This window comes from Ciconia boyciana, chromosome 2 (genome assembly GCF_034638445.1).
Source record: "Ciconia boyciana chromosome 2, ASM3463844v1, whole genome shotgun sequence".
Classification (NCBI taxonomy): Eukaryota; Metazoa; Chordata; class Aves; order Ciconiiformes; family Ciconiidae; genus Ciconia; species Ciconia boyciana.
Window position 1 is genome coordinate 142,756,198 of NC_132935.1, and position 17,621 is coordinate 142,773,818.

Consider the following 17,621-nt stretch of genomic DNA (forward strand, 5'->3'; position numbering starts at 1 on the left):
AACCAGGGTAGATTTTGCATCCCTTGGCAGTGCTGTCACACGCTAGTCTCCAAAAGTCTTTAATAGCTTGAATTAGTTGAAATTATTTAGTGAAGAATGATATCTCAGGGAAAAAGTCAGTTTGGGACTCCTAGATGCAAAAAGATGACCTCTTTCTTCATTGTGTACACAAAAACAGCTCTTAAGATTCTGCAGTAATGATTATTGCCCCATTTAGGCACAGCTATAACACAGTACATATCTTGCAGAGACCCAGTGGATAAGTGGATGCTGGCACTAGATTTTGGTACCTCAGCAATTACTAAGGTCATACAGCTGTTGGGCAATTTCCCTTACTTCCAGAGATCAGCAGCTTTGTCGAATAAAAAGCGAAATACATGAAACCACCCACAAAATCCTGTCAATGCCATATTACGTAATTCCAGCATAAGCACAGCTAGGATTAAAGCCATCCTCACAGTTTTGTGTCCTTTTTTCTATTAGGATCCTCCAGATCCAATGCTAATCTCCATTTCCCTAATTATTGCCAAGTTTCAGGAAACAGTAATAAAATTATTTATTAATAATACATATCACTTTAATAGAATGCTTGTATATTGCCCAAGCACTGTTAACATAATTGTATAACTGAAGCATCACGACCTTGTTTAGGTACTAAAAAGCTACAATAGGAGCTTTTCGGTGCGTAACCGTTTCAGTGTTTGCCAGGAGTTAACTTTTAGCCCATTTGCTAATGCCCGTTTTTCCAGGAATTAAAAACGTGCCTATTTTCTAAATGCCCTTAATTAAAAAGCAGAGCTTAAAGCATCGATATAGAAAGAAACACTTGAAGTCAGTGTATTGAAACTTTCTTTTTCTATGGATCCTGGGGAGAAAATAATCTCGGCTTCCCGCACACCAGCACCCACTCCCCTTTCTGACCCAGCTCTCCTTTTTCCCCACGTTCAGATGGGCAGATCTCACCGTCCTTCCTGACCAGCTGTCCCGGTGCTGCAGACCCCACTAACCGAGCCACGTCTTAGGAAGACAGCAGGTCTAAAGTGGAAGTCTTGCTAACAGGGACGGGGCAGTCTGCTGCGGGCGACATTAGACACGGATGGCGTTGGTTGGACGTTAGTTGGACGGCGGCTCCCGGCCTACGCGGCGGAGGATGAGCGGAGGCCTGCCTGCCGGCGTTGCTGGCGGTGCCCCGGGGCTGCTGGACACGGGCTTCGCCCTCTACGTCGCCGACCCTTTCGATCGGGAGCTCAATCCGCAGGTGCGGGGGCCGGCCGGGCCCGGGGCTCCGTCCCCAAGAGCTGCCGGCCACCTGGGGCTTTGCGGGCCCACCGGAGCAAACCTGCCCTCCGGCGGGCCCACAAAGCCCCACTAGATACTGCAAGAGTAGCGAAGGCAGACTGAGAAGCCAGCAGGCTCTTCCCTCCACCTGCAGTGGTGTATTTAACAACTGCCGCCTCTTCCAGGGCATCCTGAATTTGGGCACAAGTGAGAACAAGCTTTGCTTTGACTTAATAGAGGAGAGAGTAAGTGTTGCTGTCTTCTGACTAATTGGGATTTAACCGCCAGTTTGTCTTTGACAATTTTGAAGCATCCGGTTAACAATTTAGTGCAGGGAAAGTAATGTCTAGGGTGGGATACTGATGGTGTTGTGACCAAGAGCTTTCATGAGGAGGCATACTCTGTATCTTTATATGTACTGCTCCAAGCGCACGCTCGGAAATAATTTGCCAAGTAATATTTACACTGCAAACTTGCCTCGGGTTGAAAGCCAGAATAGTTTTGGTTTTGCTTGAACTTCATTCACATTTGATTGAGCATGTACTCCAAACAGAACTGATACAAGAGTCTGTTGCTCTTTCAGCAGAAAATATTGCTTTGGCATGCTAGCTTTCAGGAAGAAGTGTATTTTCGGAGGGGAAAATCATGGCCTGATAAGATGCTCACTTGTCTGATGGCAAAGCCAAAACTTTGACTGAAAATGCTCCATACATTAAATTCAGACTTTGAGCAAAATTAAAGCTACAACCTAACCATTATGCTGCTGTGCACAGCGGTAAGAGCCAGTCCCTGAAACGCAGCTATGGGGAAACTGCACGTTCTTTAAAGGCGATATTTTCCCGAGTTGTTAATTCTAGTTCACCTGCTGGAAAGCATGGTGTTCTGCCTTATGTGTTAGCAAAACAAAGATCTAGTTGCTAGGCCAGCTTCTGCAGCTTGCCAATTACCTCTCGCTTCTCCTTCCTACGTCCTTGAGGTAATGAATTTGCACTAGTGCAACTGCTAGTGCATTTGCAATGCTTGTGATAGAGGGTCGGGCATAAACTCAATGTACAGATTGGTTAGCTGATAAGTTGGCAGTGCTGGCAGTTGGAGAGAATTTTTTTCCTTAGGAATAAACCAAAATTGATGCCACAATGAATATAGGACTGAGCCAGTTTTCAGGGGGTGGCACCTGCTTTGAGCACAAGAAAGCCACTGCTGATGATACAGCTGGTTTTCTTCTGTAACAGGCAGGGTTGCTGTCACTTTTCTTCTGTTGGTTGAGAAGCTAATCAATCAAAGTTGCCACGTGAATTAAAAGCTGATATCATAAATACTGCGAGTGTTGTTTGAGCTTTGATATATCTCAGAAGTGGCTGCATAATCTCTTAGGTACAGCCGGGATGCTTTTCCTCAATGTGTTACTCAGGACTTGTTTTAATATATGACAGGATAATCCTATACATAATTCTTTCATTATTTTCTTCCTTCCTTTTGATGATGTTTTAATGTTGTTTTCTAATATCTTAAAACTAAAAAAGAGAAGTGCGAAGTATAAACTTAATTGTAACTCATGAATTTTTATATTCTCCGTTTCCTTAATGTTACTGAATAATGTTTTTTTAAAAAACAGTCAAGTTCTGCTACAGCAGAACAGAAACTCCCAAGAATGCTGTGTTCTACAGTATCTCTCTTTCATGCCACTAGCTCACAAGACCTGACATGAATTATCTGGAGCCTGATCTTTTCCAGTATTCTGATACACAAGGTACTAGAAGGTAAGAAGTTTATTTTCCTGTTTACCACATTTCTTGTTGTCAGTACTAGTCATGGCTCATGTGAAGCTGGGTGCAGTTTCATTCCTCTGGTAAGCCCAAAGGGTAGGTGTGTTACTGTTACCTGCACGCTGGCAGGCTTTTGGGTTTCTCTGCAGGAGTTACTTTTCCGGACTTTTGTTCTGGTTTTCTCCTTACCCTCAATGTGCCACAAAGACCTGGAATGCCAAAGGTCAAAGATCCAGGGCTTCTTGGCAAGCAAGAGCACATGTACTGATGTGGTGAGTCGCTCCTGGAATGATTAATTCTCCTCTCGGTGAGGGATAAACTGATACTCTGAGGGCTGTGAAGAGTAGAGGTGAAATATTGGCTCGCTGGAGATCGACAGGAACTCCACCATTGCCTTCATTCACGCTGAAAACCTGTCTTGATCTAAAGAATTGTCAATGACTCAGATTTCACTGTTTCTGGTACCCAAATTCTTGTCCTTTCTCCAAAACCAGATCCCACTCGGGCTCAAAGATGCTTTATTTTCTCATTTTTCCAGTGTACAGCAATAATAGTTCAGTCACAGTCACTGTTACTCAAGGTAACAGATGGCTTCTGTGTGCTTCTGTCTCACAAAATGTAGCACACTGGATATCTGAGGAAATTATATTATTTAATCAAAATCCTCAAGGCTTTCATAACAGAATTAATTATGCATTTTTTCTGGTTTTGGTAAGCTTCATTCCTCTGTGTGTATTTTGTGCTTTTTTGTCCCTGAGAAATACGTGATTGCATATTTGACTTTAATTCTGTATTTTAGTTTCAGAGAAGAAATTGCCAAATTTTGCCAAACATGCCAAAATTTTGCCAAACATGCCAGAGCTGCAAAAGTACTGAATCCGGAGCATGTAAGACAAGTGCTTTATCTTTGCATCTTATTTTTCTTAAACTGATAAAGATGAATAAATCTGAACACAAATGTCAGTGAGATACTACAGGAGGGATATATGCAAGATTTGCAGAAGTCTTAGTGGTGTTAATTTTCCATTTGAAAAAGCAGGCAAGGTGTTACACTCAAGGACTAGTGTTACAGGCGTGATAGTGTGGCTTTTTCACTCTGTTTTTTGGAATTTAAACTAGTGCTGATATTTCTGCTAAATATTTCATTGCTAGATGCAAGTTTGTACTACTACTTTCAGATAACTGTTATGAATGGCTGTTGTGCTGGTTTTGCTACTCTGTCAACTGTATTATGTGACCCTGGTGGTGAGTAAAAACTTGATTATTTTACTTAAAAACATTTGTTAACAGTGAATATAATCGTATTGTGACTTCTGACAGCCTGCTGTTACCCTAACTGCTGAATGAAGCAAGGAATGGTATTTCTTTGTCATTGGGCAGAGTGTCTTTGAAATAATGCTTCTATTTCTAGAATGGTGGAAAATGTTTGAGGTATCAGCAGGCCCAGTCGCTTTCTGGAATGCAGTTTGTAGTTTTTTAAGAGCATTATAGGAAGAGGAGAAGAGTATCAAGAGAAGGCAGCATATTTTGAAAATTATGAGAAAAAGAGGTGGGAACCATGGTGGAAGCTGGAGGGAGTAGGCACACAGGGAGGGAGGTATACTGGGTTGAAATCTGGGACCCAGAGAAAATTTGGGTAACTGGGTAAGGAAAACACGTAGAGGGAATTCGGGACAGGGGAAGGAGCGGCAGCAAAAGAGGGATTCCTAGTCAAATAAGGGTGGTGGTGAGGAGGAAGCAGAGGTGGGAATGCAAAGCAGAAGGAGTGGAGTCCCCAGAAACAATCTGCTCACAGCAGAAGTAGGCAGTAGGAGGAAAAAGAGAGCTCAGGAAGGGAAAATGGTTTCCTCTCTAGTTTGGAATGAGGAAAGCAGCGTAGGCGTGCAGTACAGCAGAGAATGGGGAAATCCACGAAGACCTGCTGGGGAAGGAAGGTGAGCAGGATGACTTACATGGCCTCCAGCGCAGGAGGCTGTGCCGCCCCCATTGCACCCCGTTACTGGCACCAAAAGCCCTTGGGAGGAGGGTGGAGTGATATAGGGTAACGTGGTGCAATGACTCAGCATATTGGTGGCAAAAGCACTGTGAAACCAATTAGTTTTGTTTAGCTTCAAATGATAATGTTTACTGCAGGCTACTTGTATCCATGTCTATTTCAATATTCAGATTTCATTGTATTTGCACAGTTTTAACGGGAACTCTTCTCCTTGAATGCTGACAGGCTCCTTTTTACCCCTTTGTTAACATAGGAAGCCCACTCCGTCCCCTCTGAAACCCTGTCACGCAGGGCTTTTGCAGTATCTCCAGGAGAACACCAACCTGGGGCTACTCCACAGCAAAAAAATGAGGAGGGAAACAAGTCCCACAGTGCTGTAGGCTCCCTGGCTGCAAGGTAGCACCATGGCGACCAGAAAGAAGTAGCTGAGGTGTGCAGCAATTCCTGATGAAAAATTCATAGTAACAGAGCATTAGCAAATATTGAGAGCAAGATCACCATTTGTCATTATTATTTAAATAAATAAAACAAAACAAATAAACAAAACATGTAGCTGATCAGGTCCATTCCCTTTTACTGAAAATATATACGACTGTCAAATCTGCTATTGCAAATGCTAAAGAAGAATATTGGGAAAGAATTTGGGTTGATTGACGTATACTAAATTTTCAGTTTTGTTTAAATATTGGCTTAGGCCACAGTGAAGGCCTTGAGATTAAATCAGATGTCCAGTTCTTAGATTGTCAGTTTAGTCGATTAGAGTATAACGAAATAATTGCTCATGAGAAATGTTCATTTCATTTTTTAATGTTTTTCGATGGATATCTTATTCCAGCTCCATACTACGGTGGTATAAATTCGAAAACGTGGCTACATGGCAGAACACAGCCTGTTCATGTGCCCTTGTTCAGTGAGGTGAAGCTTTAGCTATTCACATACATTAACAGACATTTCACAGGGAACAATCAAAAAAACCTGAAAATGCAAACCGAGTCCACGTGAAGAGACGGGACCGGTCTAGCACTTTTAGAGACCGCCTGTCTTTTTCTCGGACTGCAGCATGATAGGAGGCTGGGGTCATCACATGTGCAGGATTGCGTTCGTTCTGTGCAGACGCTGTTCTGCACTGACATGCTGAATTATAATTTGTTGGCTCTAAGTCTGTCACTCCTACTATGAGTAAATTCAGTTTGCACATTTTCCCCTTAAGCACTGAAAGATGTATCTGCCACGTAAGTTTTGTAACATTGGTTCCCCCTTTGAAAGCTCAGTAATCTGTGAGGCAAGTCAAAGGGGGGGTAGCACAAGACCAAACGATACAGTCAGAAGGAAAGAAAAAAGTGATCTTTCAAGTACACAAGTTCTTCTCTACATCATTGATAGTGTAGTCGTGGATAAGGGCAACATTTAAAAACAAAATAATTGAGTTATATAGAAAAGACTGATCTCAGTTTCAGATTCTTTTATTTTCTAAAAGCCAGTAGCAATTGTATTTTCACTAGGTGGGAGTGTTTCTTCACTATCTTCTTTTTCATTTTTTTATGGTTTTAATATTTTTTTATTCTTGTTGATTTTTCTTGTTCTGTAGGTGACTGATGAAGAAAGTCACCCTTTCCAGTTAACAGTTGAAAAATTAGAAGATGCATTACAGAGAGCTAAAAAGCAGGTATCAATAACATTGATTTCCAATTTTCATGTTTTCCTAGTTATTTTGTAAGCAGCATATTTTCTCAGCATTGAAGCATTTGTACAGTTTCATCTGTGCAGATTTTCAGGCTTGTGACTGAGGTGGGTCCAACTCCAGCAACAGGAGTCAAATTGATGTTATAATCTGAGCACTGTAACAAAATGCAGAGAAGCTCCCTGACTCTATTTTATGAAGAACAGATCTTAACTTGTGTTTCAACACCAAGTTTCTTTCTTTGTAGATTTTAATGGAATTTGAAGCGTTGTAAACAAGCTATTGTTCTGACCCTCAGAAGAGAGAATATGCTACTGTAATGACCCGCTCAGTTAATTAAAGAAACATGTCTAATGTGATTTTGAAGAGTGTTCTTCTGAGTTCCAGCTAACAAGGAATTGCTAGCAAACAAAAAATTACAAATGTAATTTTTCCAGAGTTTAGGAAGCTTCATTAGTTCAAAATACTTAGCATGTTCAGTGATTTTATTCTGATCAGGATTGCATAAATGCGGACATTTTTGCTTGTCACATACATTTTCTTTTTTTCACATTCCTCTGTGTCTTTGGAACTGCTTGTCTTCCCTGTGGAAATAAACGTTTGGTTTTGTGAGCGTCCACAAAATAGTGCTCACCGGTATTTCAGGATAAAATGTTTCCTATTCTTATTGTCTTGATATTCATAATCTACTCGCTTCATGGAAAATTATAAATGCACTTAACCTTAACTGTTTGTGCTCATCCTTGAAAAGATCCAGCGGAGGAAGCACAGGCTGCAGAGTAAAACATTTTACCAAAGATGTGGTGGTGATGGTAGTGATGTTTCAAAACAGTAAGTGAGATAGACTCCTTGTGTCCTCTTCCAGGATAGAAAATGAGGTTTAACAATACATAAAGCATATAGTTACAAGGAAGGTCGCTTATAAAGGTCAGTTATAGGTAAGGTCACATATAAGAAGTGGGTATTTTGGGTACATGCCAATCTGTGCATACATTTTTTTTAATAGATATGTTGATGCTATCCTAGTTAGCTAAGTGCTTGATCAGCATGGTGCCTATGTTTAGACACCATCTGTATGTCTGCGTCATCTGTCTTTGCCTTTGCCAGCCTTTGTGAGCCCGAGCATTCAGATGTTTATCACTTGATCCTAGCAGAGGGAGGCAGCTAGTATCCCTGCTGTGTTACTGTGGCTGTCAGGACATGAACTGGCTGGAGGAGGTGCTGAATCACAGACCAGCTTAACTCTTTAGAGATTGTCTTTGTCATCCTTCTAGAGCTGCAACTGTTCTCACAAATAATATTATAAACATCTGCTTTGGATACATGTAATATCATAAATAGCTGGAGGAACTAAACTAGAACAGAAATTGAGAAACTGCCGTCCCACAGCAGCTGTTCCTATGAACTGAAATGCCTCACTCAGCATCTTCTGCTTAACACACGTCAGATGTCAAATACACTGAATATGCTATTGTGCAAGGAGTACTTCTGGAACAGCTGTTTGTGCTTAGTATTTGCATCTCATCTTGTTTTCAGGTAATTTCTTCCTGTAGCTGGAATCAAAGGCAATACACTGAGAGTTCATTTCTTGTGAAGTTCTTGCTCACAGTACTCATTAGTGTTCAAACAAATGGCACGTGGCAGGGAAAGCAAATATCAGGGCTTCCTCATCATTGAAGTTTATTTCCTGGAGTTCCTTCGGAGTTGGTCTTTGCAAATAATCTCCTTTGGAGGAGGCTTGGGTGGAGTGAGAATTTGCAGTGGGTGAGGTTTTCTAAAAATTACAAATGCAGAAACAAAAAATAATAATTCAATTTCAAGGTTATCCCAAACATGAAGTAATAAGGCAACTCCCCATGCTGATATGTTTAAAGTCTTGAAAGTTCCTGCTGTAGTCATTGCACTGTTTGACTGCATACAATAAAAATATATTTGCTGCATATAGCTTATGTTAATGTACATTAAGGATTTTTTTAGCAAATAGAAAATAGATGATTTTCTGAAAAATACCTGTAGAGTTAAAAAGACTGGTTATGTTTGTACTTGTAATATAATTTTTGATCACGTGGGACTGTTCTTATTACACAGTGGAATATTTAGCTTCTGTGGAGAGAGAATTTCCATAACAGAAATTCTGCACTGTTGATAAATATAATTAAAAAGTAATTATTTGCCCAAGACCTCTGCGCATCTCATAGAACAGCAAGTAATTCAATTTTCGGTCTTCTGCAGATTCTATTACTTGTTTAAAGAAACAAGCAACATTGAAAAATTAATTACTTGGCAGGTTATTAGATGTCAAAGTCCAATTTCTGTTCCGCTTTCCCATGTTTATCAACAGTAACTTTGCTCAGTCCTGGGAAATTATTTTGGAAGTATGCCTGTAGAACCAGCATTAATCCCTACACCACCACAATCTTGCCTGTTGATATCAATGGGTGTTTCAAATGAGTGCTAACCTGATTTTCATTTACTAATAAATGATTTAGTATGGTTTTTTGGAGTGGTATTAGATAAATTATGAAACAAGGTCAGTAGCTGGAACCTTAGTCTGTACAGTAATTATAGTATGTAATTAAATCATTTTCAAAAGCTGCTTTTCACAGAAGGGTTCACAAACTTCCCCGCTGCATCCTCGCTAGTCATTGGTTTGACATTTGTGCCTCCAACTATCAGTTTTTCTTTTTCCAGGGCATCCGAGTCAGAGCATTAATCCTGACCAAGCCCCACAGTCCATTAGGGGACATTTACTCGGCACAGTTACTGAAAGAATGTCTAGAGTTTGCGCACAGGTTTGAGCCCTAGTGCTATTTGTGTGGTATTTCATTGTCTGTTAATGCAATATAGCAGTGATGAAAAATCACCTTTGGTGATCGCCTGTTCTTTGCTTGTCCATGTTCAGGAGGTGGTGGGCAGGGTCCTGATCATGTTTCTTGTGTAACTAACCTATTTACTCGGCCTTTCTGGGAACACTAGAATAAATTGCTTAAACTGGGATCCAACAATGTCTTTCTGAATTAAATACTGTTGGGATTTTTTTCTTTTATGTGTGCTTTAAACTTATAAAGCTTTTTATTTGCCTAACAATATTTCTTTATTAAACTGCTTTGATGCGTGGCTCAGAAAAATGACAGCAGGTGATTATCAGTCTTTAGCAGCAGTAGTAAGCATCGCCAGGACCGTCGCTTGAAACATTATCAAAATATGAAAATCTTAACATTTGATATTGGGGGAAAGTAATTGAATTGTCAAGGAGTAAGTCAATGGTCTGAAGTTTTGTAGCATCTTTTATAGCTACTTAGCTCAAGATGTGCAAGCAACTCACTTTCCATCAAAGGAAGATACTTCTGAAATATCTCATCCCCATTCCACTTCTTTTATCCTTAACCAGCTCAGAGTTCATGTTCTAAGCTCTAACAGTCTCCTGAATCCCTTGGGTACTGATGGAGAAAAAACACTTCCTTTTGAAAAGCATCTATGTTTTTTTAGGGAAATATATATTCCTTTATTATTTCAGTGAGCATCTGCCAAAGAATGACCACAAGATCCTGTACTCACTTTGAAAGCTAACAATACTTAGTTTCTGACAATCTTAAATAGAGTAGGTTGGTATTGATTGTTCATTAATTACCAAAGATTACTGGGGATAACACAACATTCCTGCATTTTTGGCATGATTTTCTTTTCATGGAAACAGCAGTGGAGGTTGGTAGAATTCAATGTGCTACTTCCAGTTACCAAGTTTTTAAAAAGGCAAATGTATCTTTTCTCAGCACGCCCCATGGATTTCAGGATGCAACCAACTTAAGCTAGTACTAAAATAATGTTAGAGGATAAGGATTAGAAACAATAATTTTATTTTTAATGTAAAAACTGTTCTGACACCAAACTTCCTTTTAAAAAAATTCTAGAACTCAACGGTCAAATGAAATGAGGTTTACTTAGAAGAGGATACCTGCACTACTTGGGTGTTTGAAACTGTTCTGTGATTTTTTTAGTATTTATAAGTATGTGCATGGCTTGTTGGTATCAAGTATGATAGCATGGCTTACTGCTCACCATGGCGTTCACAGCAAGAGTGTATGAGAGAGTTATCTTAAGTGCATGACAGGTCTTTTAAAAAATCTAACATATGGATTTTACTTCAAGTCTCACTGGAGAAATCTTGCAGGGTAAAGAAGTTTATAATATATTGCTGTGTTCATTTTAAATTTTAAATAAGAGTTGAGTGGGACCATACATTGGAACCATTGGATTGAGAACCATTGGACTGAGTATGCAGTTGGATTTTGTTTCAGATATATGGAATGTTATTGCTGCTGCGAAATAAAGAATATGTATAAATAGAAGTTGGTGATGCACAAGTGCTCACAGTACACCTTGTGACCTCTGTGTAAAATTTGTAGGGGAAATACGATAGCAAATAGGTGTGCTTATGGATACTTTGCTATGGCAGTAGCTGAGATTATACATATATATATATATGCAAAGAAATTTCTTTTAAATGTGTTAATATGCCTGTATTTTGTCTGTACGTAGATATGAATTGCATGTAATAATGGATGAAATATACATGCTGTCTGTTTTTGATGATACCACCTTCACCAGTGTTCTTAGCTTAGATTGGTAAGTGTGATTTCTTAGCAGGGATTAGAAAATACTTAATCCTAAATAGAACCCCTGCCATTTTTTTCGAACTTCTGGTTAGCTAGTGTAACTGGTATAGTTTGAATGAACTCACATCCAAGTCTTTGCAACTATGAGACTAGTTAATATGGCTTCATAGGGCTTTAAATGGCCGATCTCTTGCTTCCAGCTAATGTGTATGATACAGTAATAACAAGAAAAATTGACAGAGCCCTTAGTCATTTTGCTGCTGCTTTTCTTCTTTGTTCCCTGTTACACAGCCTGAGCATAAGGTTCTCACTGTAATGGTAATGAAGTTGCCTAAGGTTGTGCAAGTTACCTGCTACAATGAGTCTCCTTCCTGACTAGCTTGCTGTCGGGCTCTTTCTGTTTGTTTCCTAACAGGTGATGAAAAGAATAAATGTTTCAAGAATATTTAAACCTGTTGGTATCTGACTAACAAAACTTCTTTCCCCAAAAGTATGTGATTGTCTTTGTATAACTGCATAAATTTCATACTGATGGGAAATTTCCAAGTCCATCCAAGAACAGCCAAGCTCAGTGAGTGACTGGGTATTGACTCACCCATACAAGACCATGAACCATAAATTAAACCTAAAAAAATACTTTCGTTATTGTAAAAGTTCACCCAGCTCCATTAGGCTGAAGAAGGAAATTTCCAGCCTTGGCCCTACTTACACAAAGTTACACAAAGGAGAAAAAAACATCATCTGCAGTGGTACACTGAGGTGTATTTTGTTTACTTGCACCTCACTGTGTAGGTGGATGCTCTAAAATGTTCACTTCTCCCTTCCCTAGCCTGAAATGCAGCATAGTTGAGCAAACAATTCTTCTCCATCAAGTACAAGAGCAGTTGTGCATCACTTACGGAAATACTGCTTTTGTTTTAATACGGGTGTGATCACTAACTGTGCAGTGGGAATCTGGGATTTTAACTGGACCATTACATCTTAGTGCAGGTCCTTTCTGGGGGATTTTTGTGTGAATCTGTGCCTCAGCACACACTTGGGAGATCGTGTCGTAGGATAATGTTTTGTTAAAAGATCTCTGAAAAAATGTCATGACACTTTAAAGGATTATATACCAATTTTACTAAAAAATTACTACAATTTTACTAATTTAAACTTTTTTGTAACCTGCATAACTTGTTCTTCTATAGCAATAGTTCTTGTCTTCCTCTTTTCTCATTCAGTTTACCAGATCCAGAACGGACACATTTTATGTGGGGTTTTAGCAAGGTAGGTCAAAATACTAAGTTTGTGTTTTAATTTAAGATATTTCTCCACAAAAATTAGTTGGGCTATTCTGACATAATGAGTTTCTCCTTGTTTATTAATTTTTCTTCTTTAGTAGTGTAAAATTTGTTAAAGTTCAGAGTTTAATTTGGGATCTACTTAACAGCAACAGTTAAGGCACGTGTATTAAAGGCATTGAAACGTATAAGCACATTTCAGATCTATAGGATTTTGCCTTTTCTTCTCTTGGAGGGAACAGTAAACTGATGACTTCTTGGAAGCAATGGTGGGGTATAATGGGAACAGCCCAAGGGTAAGGAGCCAAGCATGTTTTCAGTTGTCGGCCTGTAAAGCAACCCTGTTAAAGCCACTGACCTCCCTGCCCCAGGGTTGTTTAGAAGTCGCTGGCTGGTTTTTATCACGCTTGGGACTCCATTTGGCAATGTTGGAATTTACTCCAGAAGGTTTTTTTTACCGATGCATCAAAATCACTCTAGACTTGGTGGCTTGACAAAGCACAAACATAAAGTAAAAACTGCGCCTCTCTCTCTTCTTTTTTTCCTCCAAGGATTTTGGTATGAGTGGTATCAGAGTTGCGGTATTGTACACCAGAAATCATGAAATTCGGAAAGCTGTGAATCAACTGGCTGTCTTTCATAGCTGTCCTGGATCTGTTCAGCATGCTCTCAGTCAGTTCCTTAGGGACAGAGGTTAGCCACACTAGAAATGTTTCCATTGAACTGTTTTATGTTTCCATTGCAGGTGGAAATAAAACAAAGTTATATTTTTCTTGCTTTGACAGATTGGTTGGATAATGTGTTTTTTCCCACCAACAAAAAGCGACTTAAAGAAGCACAGAATATTCTTGTGGATGGGCTTGCAGATGTTGGAATACCCGTGCTCAAAAGTTCAGGAGGACTCTATGTGTGGGCAGACTTCAGAAAAGTATGTAAGAAGCTTGAAAAGGGGTGGGAATGTAAAAGTTGCAAATGTAAAAATTACTTGTGTGTGTTGTTACACACTTTAGTATGAGGTCCTGGAAAATCGTTTCAATGGATTTATGTACTTGTTCAACCTTTAATAAAAAATTATTTTCTTCTTTTAGTTCTTAAGGTCACAGACATTTGAAGCTGAACTTGAATTATGGCAGAAGCTCCTTGATAAAAGACTCCTGAGTAGTGCTGGAAAAGCTTTTTATTGTTATGAACCTGGATGGTTTAGACTGGTTTTCTCTGATTCTGTAGATAAAATTTACTTGTGTAAGGGGTTTTTACTTCTAATATGGCATGTAGTAGCATGCAAGTTTTAAGAAACATTAACACTGTAATGAGTTCAAACCTAATTATTCTCTCTCAGCTTGTGAGGGGCATTTTTAGAGTTTGTATGAACTGAGAAATACTAGATTGTCCCAGAGCATCGGTTACAAAGCACTTAGGTTGGATTATGTTAAACCTCTAAAGCTTTCAGAATTTAATTTTAAAATTTATTTTTACTCTATCAGAAGTAAGGAACCAAATTTTATATGAAAATATTTTTACTCTTTCAAATTATGCTTTATAACATGTGGGAATTCCCCACCATCCCTCCTTGTTATGTGGCTCATGTTAGATATGAAAATGTATCCATCTCTTATGCTGTAAAATACTTAACCTTGAATGAATGCTTTATATCGTTGGCAAAAGGGACATTTGTGAAGTAATGGGAGCGTATAGAGTCAGTGAAAAATGCAGATTGAAAAGGAATCCTTGGGTCATCTAGTAGAACTTCCTGCTCAAGGCAGGCCCATCTCTAAGTCAGAGAGCAGGTTGCTCAGGGCCTTGTTCAGTCAAGTTTTGAGACTGTCTGAAGACAGAGATTACGCAACCTCCCTGAGGAACTGGTTTCAGTGTTTAATCACTCTTGTGGTGAATTTTTTTTCCATACATCCAGTCAGTATTTCCCTCTGTATTTCCTTTCTACAGGTATTCAGAGACTTGAGCAAATGTTGCACAGTTAACGCTGCTGAACCAGTCACAAACAACACATCTTCCACTGCAGATGCTTTATGCAATCCAGAAGAGATTCTTCAGGCAAACCTTCAAACACACCAGGAGAAGATGTCTCCCAGCTAAAAAATATACTTGCTTATTAAAATCATATATGCATTTAATTACTTGACATAATTTAGCACGCTTATGTTTACTAAAGGTGTGTATGACTTCAGTATTTTTGCCTGTAACCTTGCATAACACTCGCACTTCGCTGTGACCTGGCATTAATAATCTTGCAAGTGGACTTGCTAAAGTTGAATTTTAAGGAAAATGGACCTCCTGGAGATTGTGAAATTAGCCCCTGTTAAGCACAGCACTTGGTTTTACTCCATTTCAAGTATGCTGTGTGTCAGTAAAATCAGTGAGTCTTAATATATACTCGCACAGTTGTTGAATTATGAAATATTGAAAACAAAAAAAATTTGGTAAAATGGTTGTGCATATTACTATATATTATGGACTGTATATTTTAATCAGAATACTGAAAGTACTGAATCAGGTGATACTCAAATTTTGCTAACCTTTTGTAGCTGGCAAAATGTTTTTGTATATTCATGAGATCTCTCTAAACATATACATCTCAAACATTTTATACACCTTTCTGTATATGCATGCTAAGTGAGTACTTTCTGAGACAGCATTTAGATTTTGGGCTTCTGGGCTCCCTTTCAGATTATTTCTGTGTGCCTGTACTCATTGGATAGTGTTTTCATACATTAACTATAAAAAAAAACCTTGAAGGTCTGTAATGTACTCATTTGACAGGGTTGTAGAAGGACTTTTTTGCTTTGTTTTTTATTTGTTGGGTTTTCTTAAAAAAGTATTTGTAGACTTAATTCACCGTTTTCTCTGTTATTTAGGTTTGGTGAGAGAAACTAGAATTGCAAAATTAACAGACTGCTGCTGTAGAGGCTCAGTAGGAGGACTGTCTCACTGTGGATCCCTAATAAACTTGGTATTTGTGCTCCTGACAGTAACATGGCCTTTGACCTGTTTTTCGTGGCATTTAAACTTGGCAACCTTACATTGTTCAGGCTGATAACACAAAGATCTGTCGTACAGCAATTTTTAAAGCTCATAGAATCATGGAATAGTTGAGGCTGGAAGGCACCTCTGGAGATTGTACAGTCCAATGCCCCTGTGTGGAGCAGGGTCAGCCAGAGCAGGCTGACCAGGACTGGGTCCGGTTGGGATTTGAGTGTCTCCAGGGATGGAGACCCCACAGCCTCTCTCAGCAGCTTGTTCCAGAGTTCAATCACTCTTTTTTACTAAAAAGTTTTTTCTTATGTTTAAACAGAATTTCCTTTTCTCATTTTGTGTCCATTGCCTCTTGTCCTGTCACTGGATACCCAGAAGAGCCTGGCTCCATCTTCCTTACACGTTCTTGTCCAGTATTTATACACACTGGTAAGATTCCCCCTGAGCCTTCTCTATTCCAGGCTGAACAGTCCCAGCTCTCACCCCCTCCTTGTATTTCAGATGCTTCAGTCCCTTAATCATTGTTGAGGCCCTGCACTGGACTTGTTCCAGTTATGTCCATGTCTTTCTTGTACTGGAGAGCCCAGAACACTGGGCCCCAGCACTCCAGATGTGTCACACTAGTACTGTGTACAGAGGCCTGTGGTGTTTAACACACTCATTTTTGCAGGCCTGTAAAAATGGTTGGTAATAAAGGTAATAAATTACCACAGGTTGGTAATAAAACACTACAGAAGACCTTCACAAAACTTGCTGACTGCACTGGGCAAATGAAATTTACTGTAGGTAAAAGGAAGGAAAAGCAATATGAAAGGGTCTAATGAACATTACTCTTCAGTAATGATCCACCATGAAACACCAGCTTGTTGTTAAGAGGAATTTGAATGTTAGAAATTATTACAGAAAAGACTTCAAAAAGTATTCTGTCATTATAAAAAAAAAATCCATGGTCTTCCTGCATGTGCGCTGTTGAAGGTTACATGCAGTTGAGGTCCCCTTGCATCAAAAAGGATACAGCAGAACTGGGAAAGTCAGTTCAGTTTACTGGGGCGTCCTAGACACGCACCTCTGAAATATAAGAGTGTTGCAGAAAGTAATACGGCGATTGCTGGGGTCTTACCACCCTTCCCCGAGGCATTAGAAGCTGGGATTTGGCCATTACTGGAGGTGGGCTACTAGATAGAGTTTAGGTTTGCCCCAGTACATCTGTTCTTAGGTTAATCTGAAACTCTGCTTCCAAGCGTTGGGGAAAGAGAGGATGTAGAGATTTGTAACAGAAAAGTGAGGGTTGCTGTGGATGGCGGGGTGTGTGCCAGCACCAGCGGAAACAGCAGAGCAAGAGTGAAAGGCATGGTCTGTATCGATAATGATGGACGCTGCTCCCAGTCAGTCAGACCAAGGAGTGGGGCAAGCCCAGATGGTCGGCACGCTGACAAGACCATAGCACGGACGGCTCCTCAACAGAGGCCCCTGCGCTCTACAAGAGGAGGAGGGCAACAAGCCAGCATATCACGTGCCATTCCTTTATGGCATTAATGTGAGTGTGTAAACCCAATTTGTTAAGAGATTTGTTAAATAGATTTTTCCCCAGATCTCACTCTGGGTTTTGTTACACTGATTTTCTACAAGAAATGTTGTTACTTGTTTCTACCTCGAAGTACTGCAATGAGTTGGTCGAAAATATTGTTAGTCACTAAAAGCTGAGGTGAACTTGTCAGTTCCTTTTCTGACAGTCTCAACTTATTCAGGGTGAGCTGCAGGTTATTACAAACAGGTTAAGCTTGACTTGAAAGCCTACAGAGGAAGTATATTGCAAGATACGTTCCTGCATTATCCCACAGTACTTGTTTCTGTTTATAGCCTTGTTTGGATGTGTTAAGTTTCAACACACCATTTCCACTTATCTCACCGAGGGAGCAGTTAAGCCACAGTCAGGCTCTGCAAACTCTGCAGGTATGAAGCAGTTGCTTTTGGTTTTGTTTTGGCCAACAATAAATGCAGCACCTACTT

General features: G+C 39.7%; 1 protein-coding gene across 1 annotated transcript; it reads left to right on the plus strand.

Annotated features, from left to right (window-relative positions):
• The first annotated feature begins 1,150 nt into the window (after positions 1-1,150).
• LOC140647261 (1-aminocyclopropane-1-carboxylate synthase-like protein 1) lies at positions 1,151-14,734 on the plus strand. Its single transcript, XM_072851620.1, is given in 16 exon segments — positions 1,151-1,258; positions 1,464-1,523; positions 2,968-3,038; positions 3,844-3,931; positions 4,223-4,287; positions 5,856-5,955; positions 6,629-6,706; positions 9,413-9,513; positions 11,261-11,347; positions 12,561-12,606; positions 13,172-13,313; positions 13,406-13,548; positions 13,709-13,862; positions 14,565-14,596; positions 14,598-14,658; positions 14,661-14,734. Coding segments are annotated over 16 exon segments (1,410 nt in total).
• Positions 14,735-17,621: the final 2,887 nt, after the last annotated feature.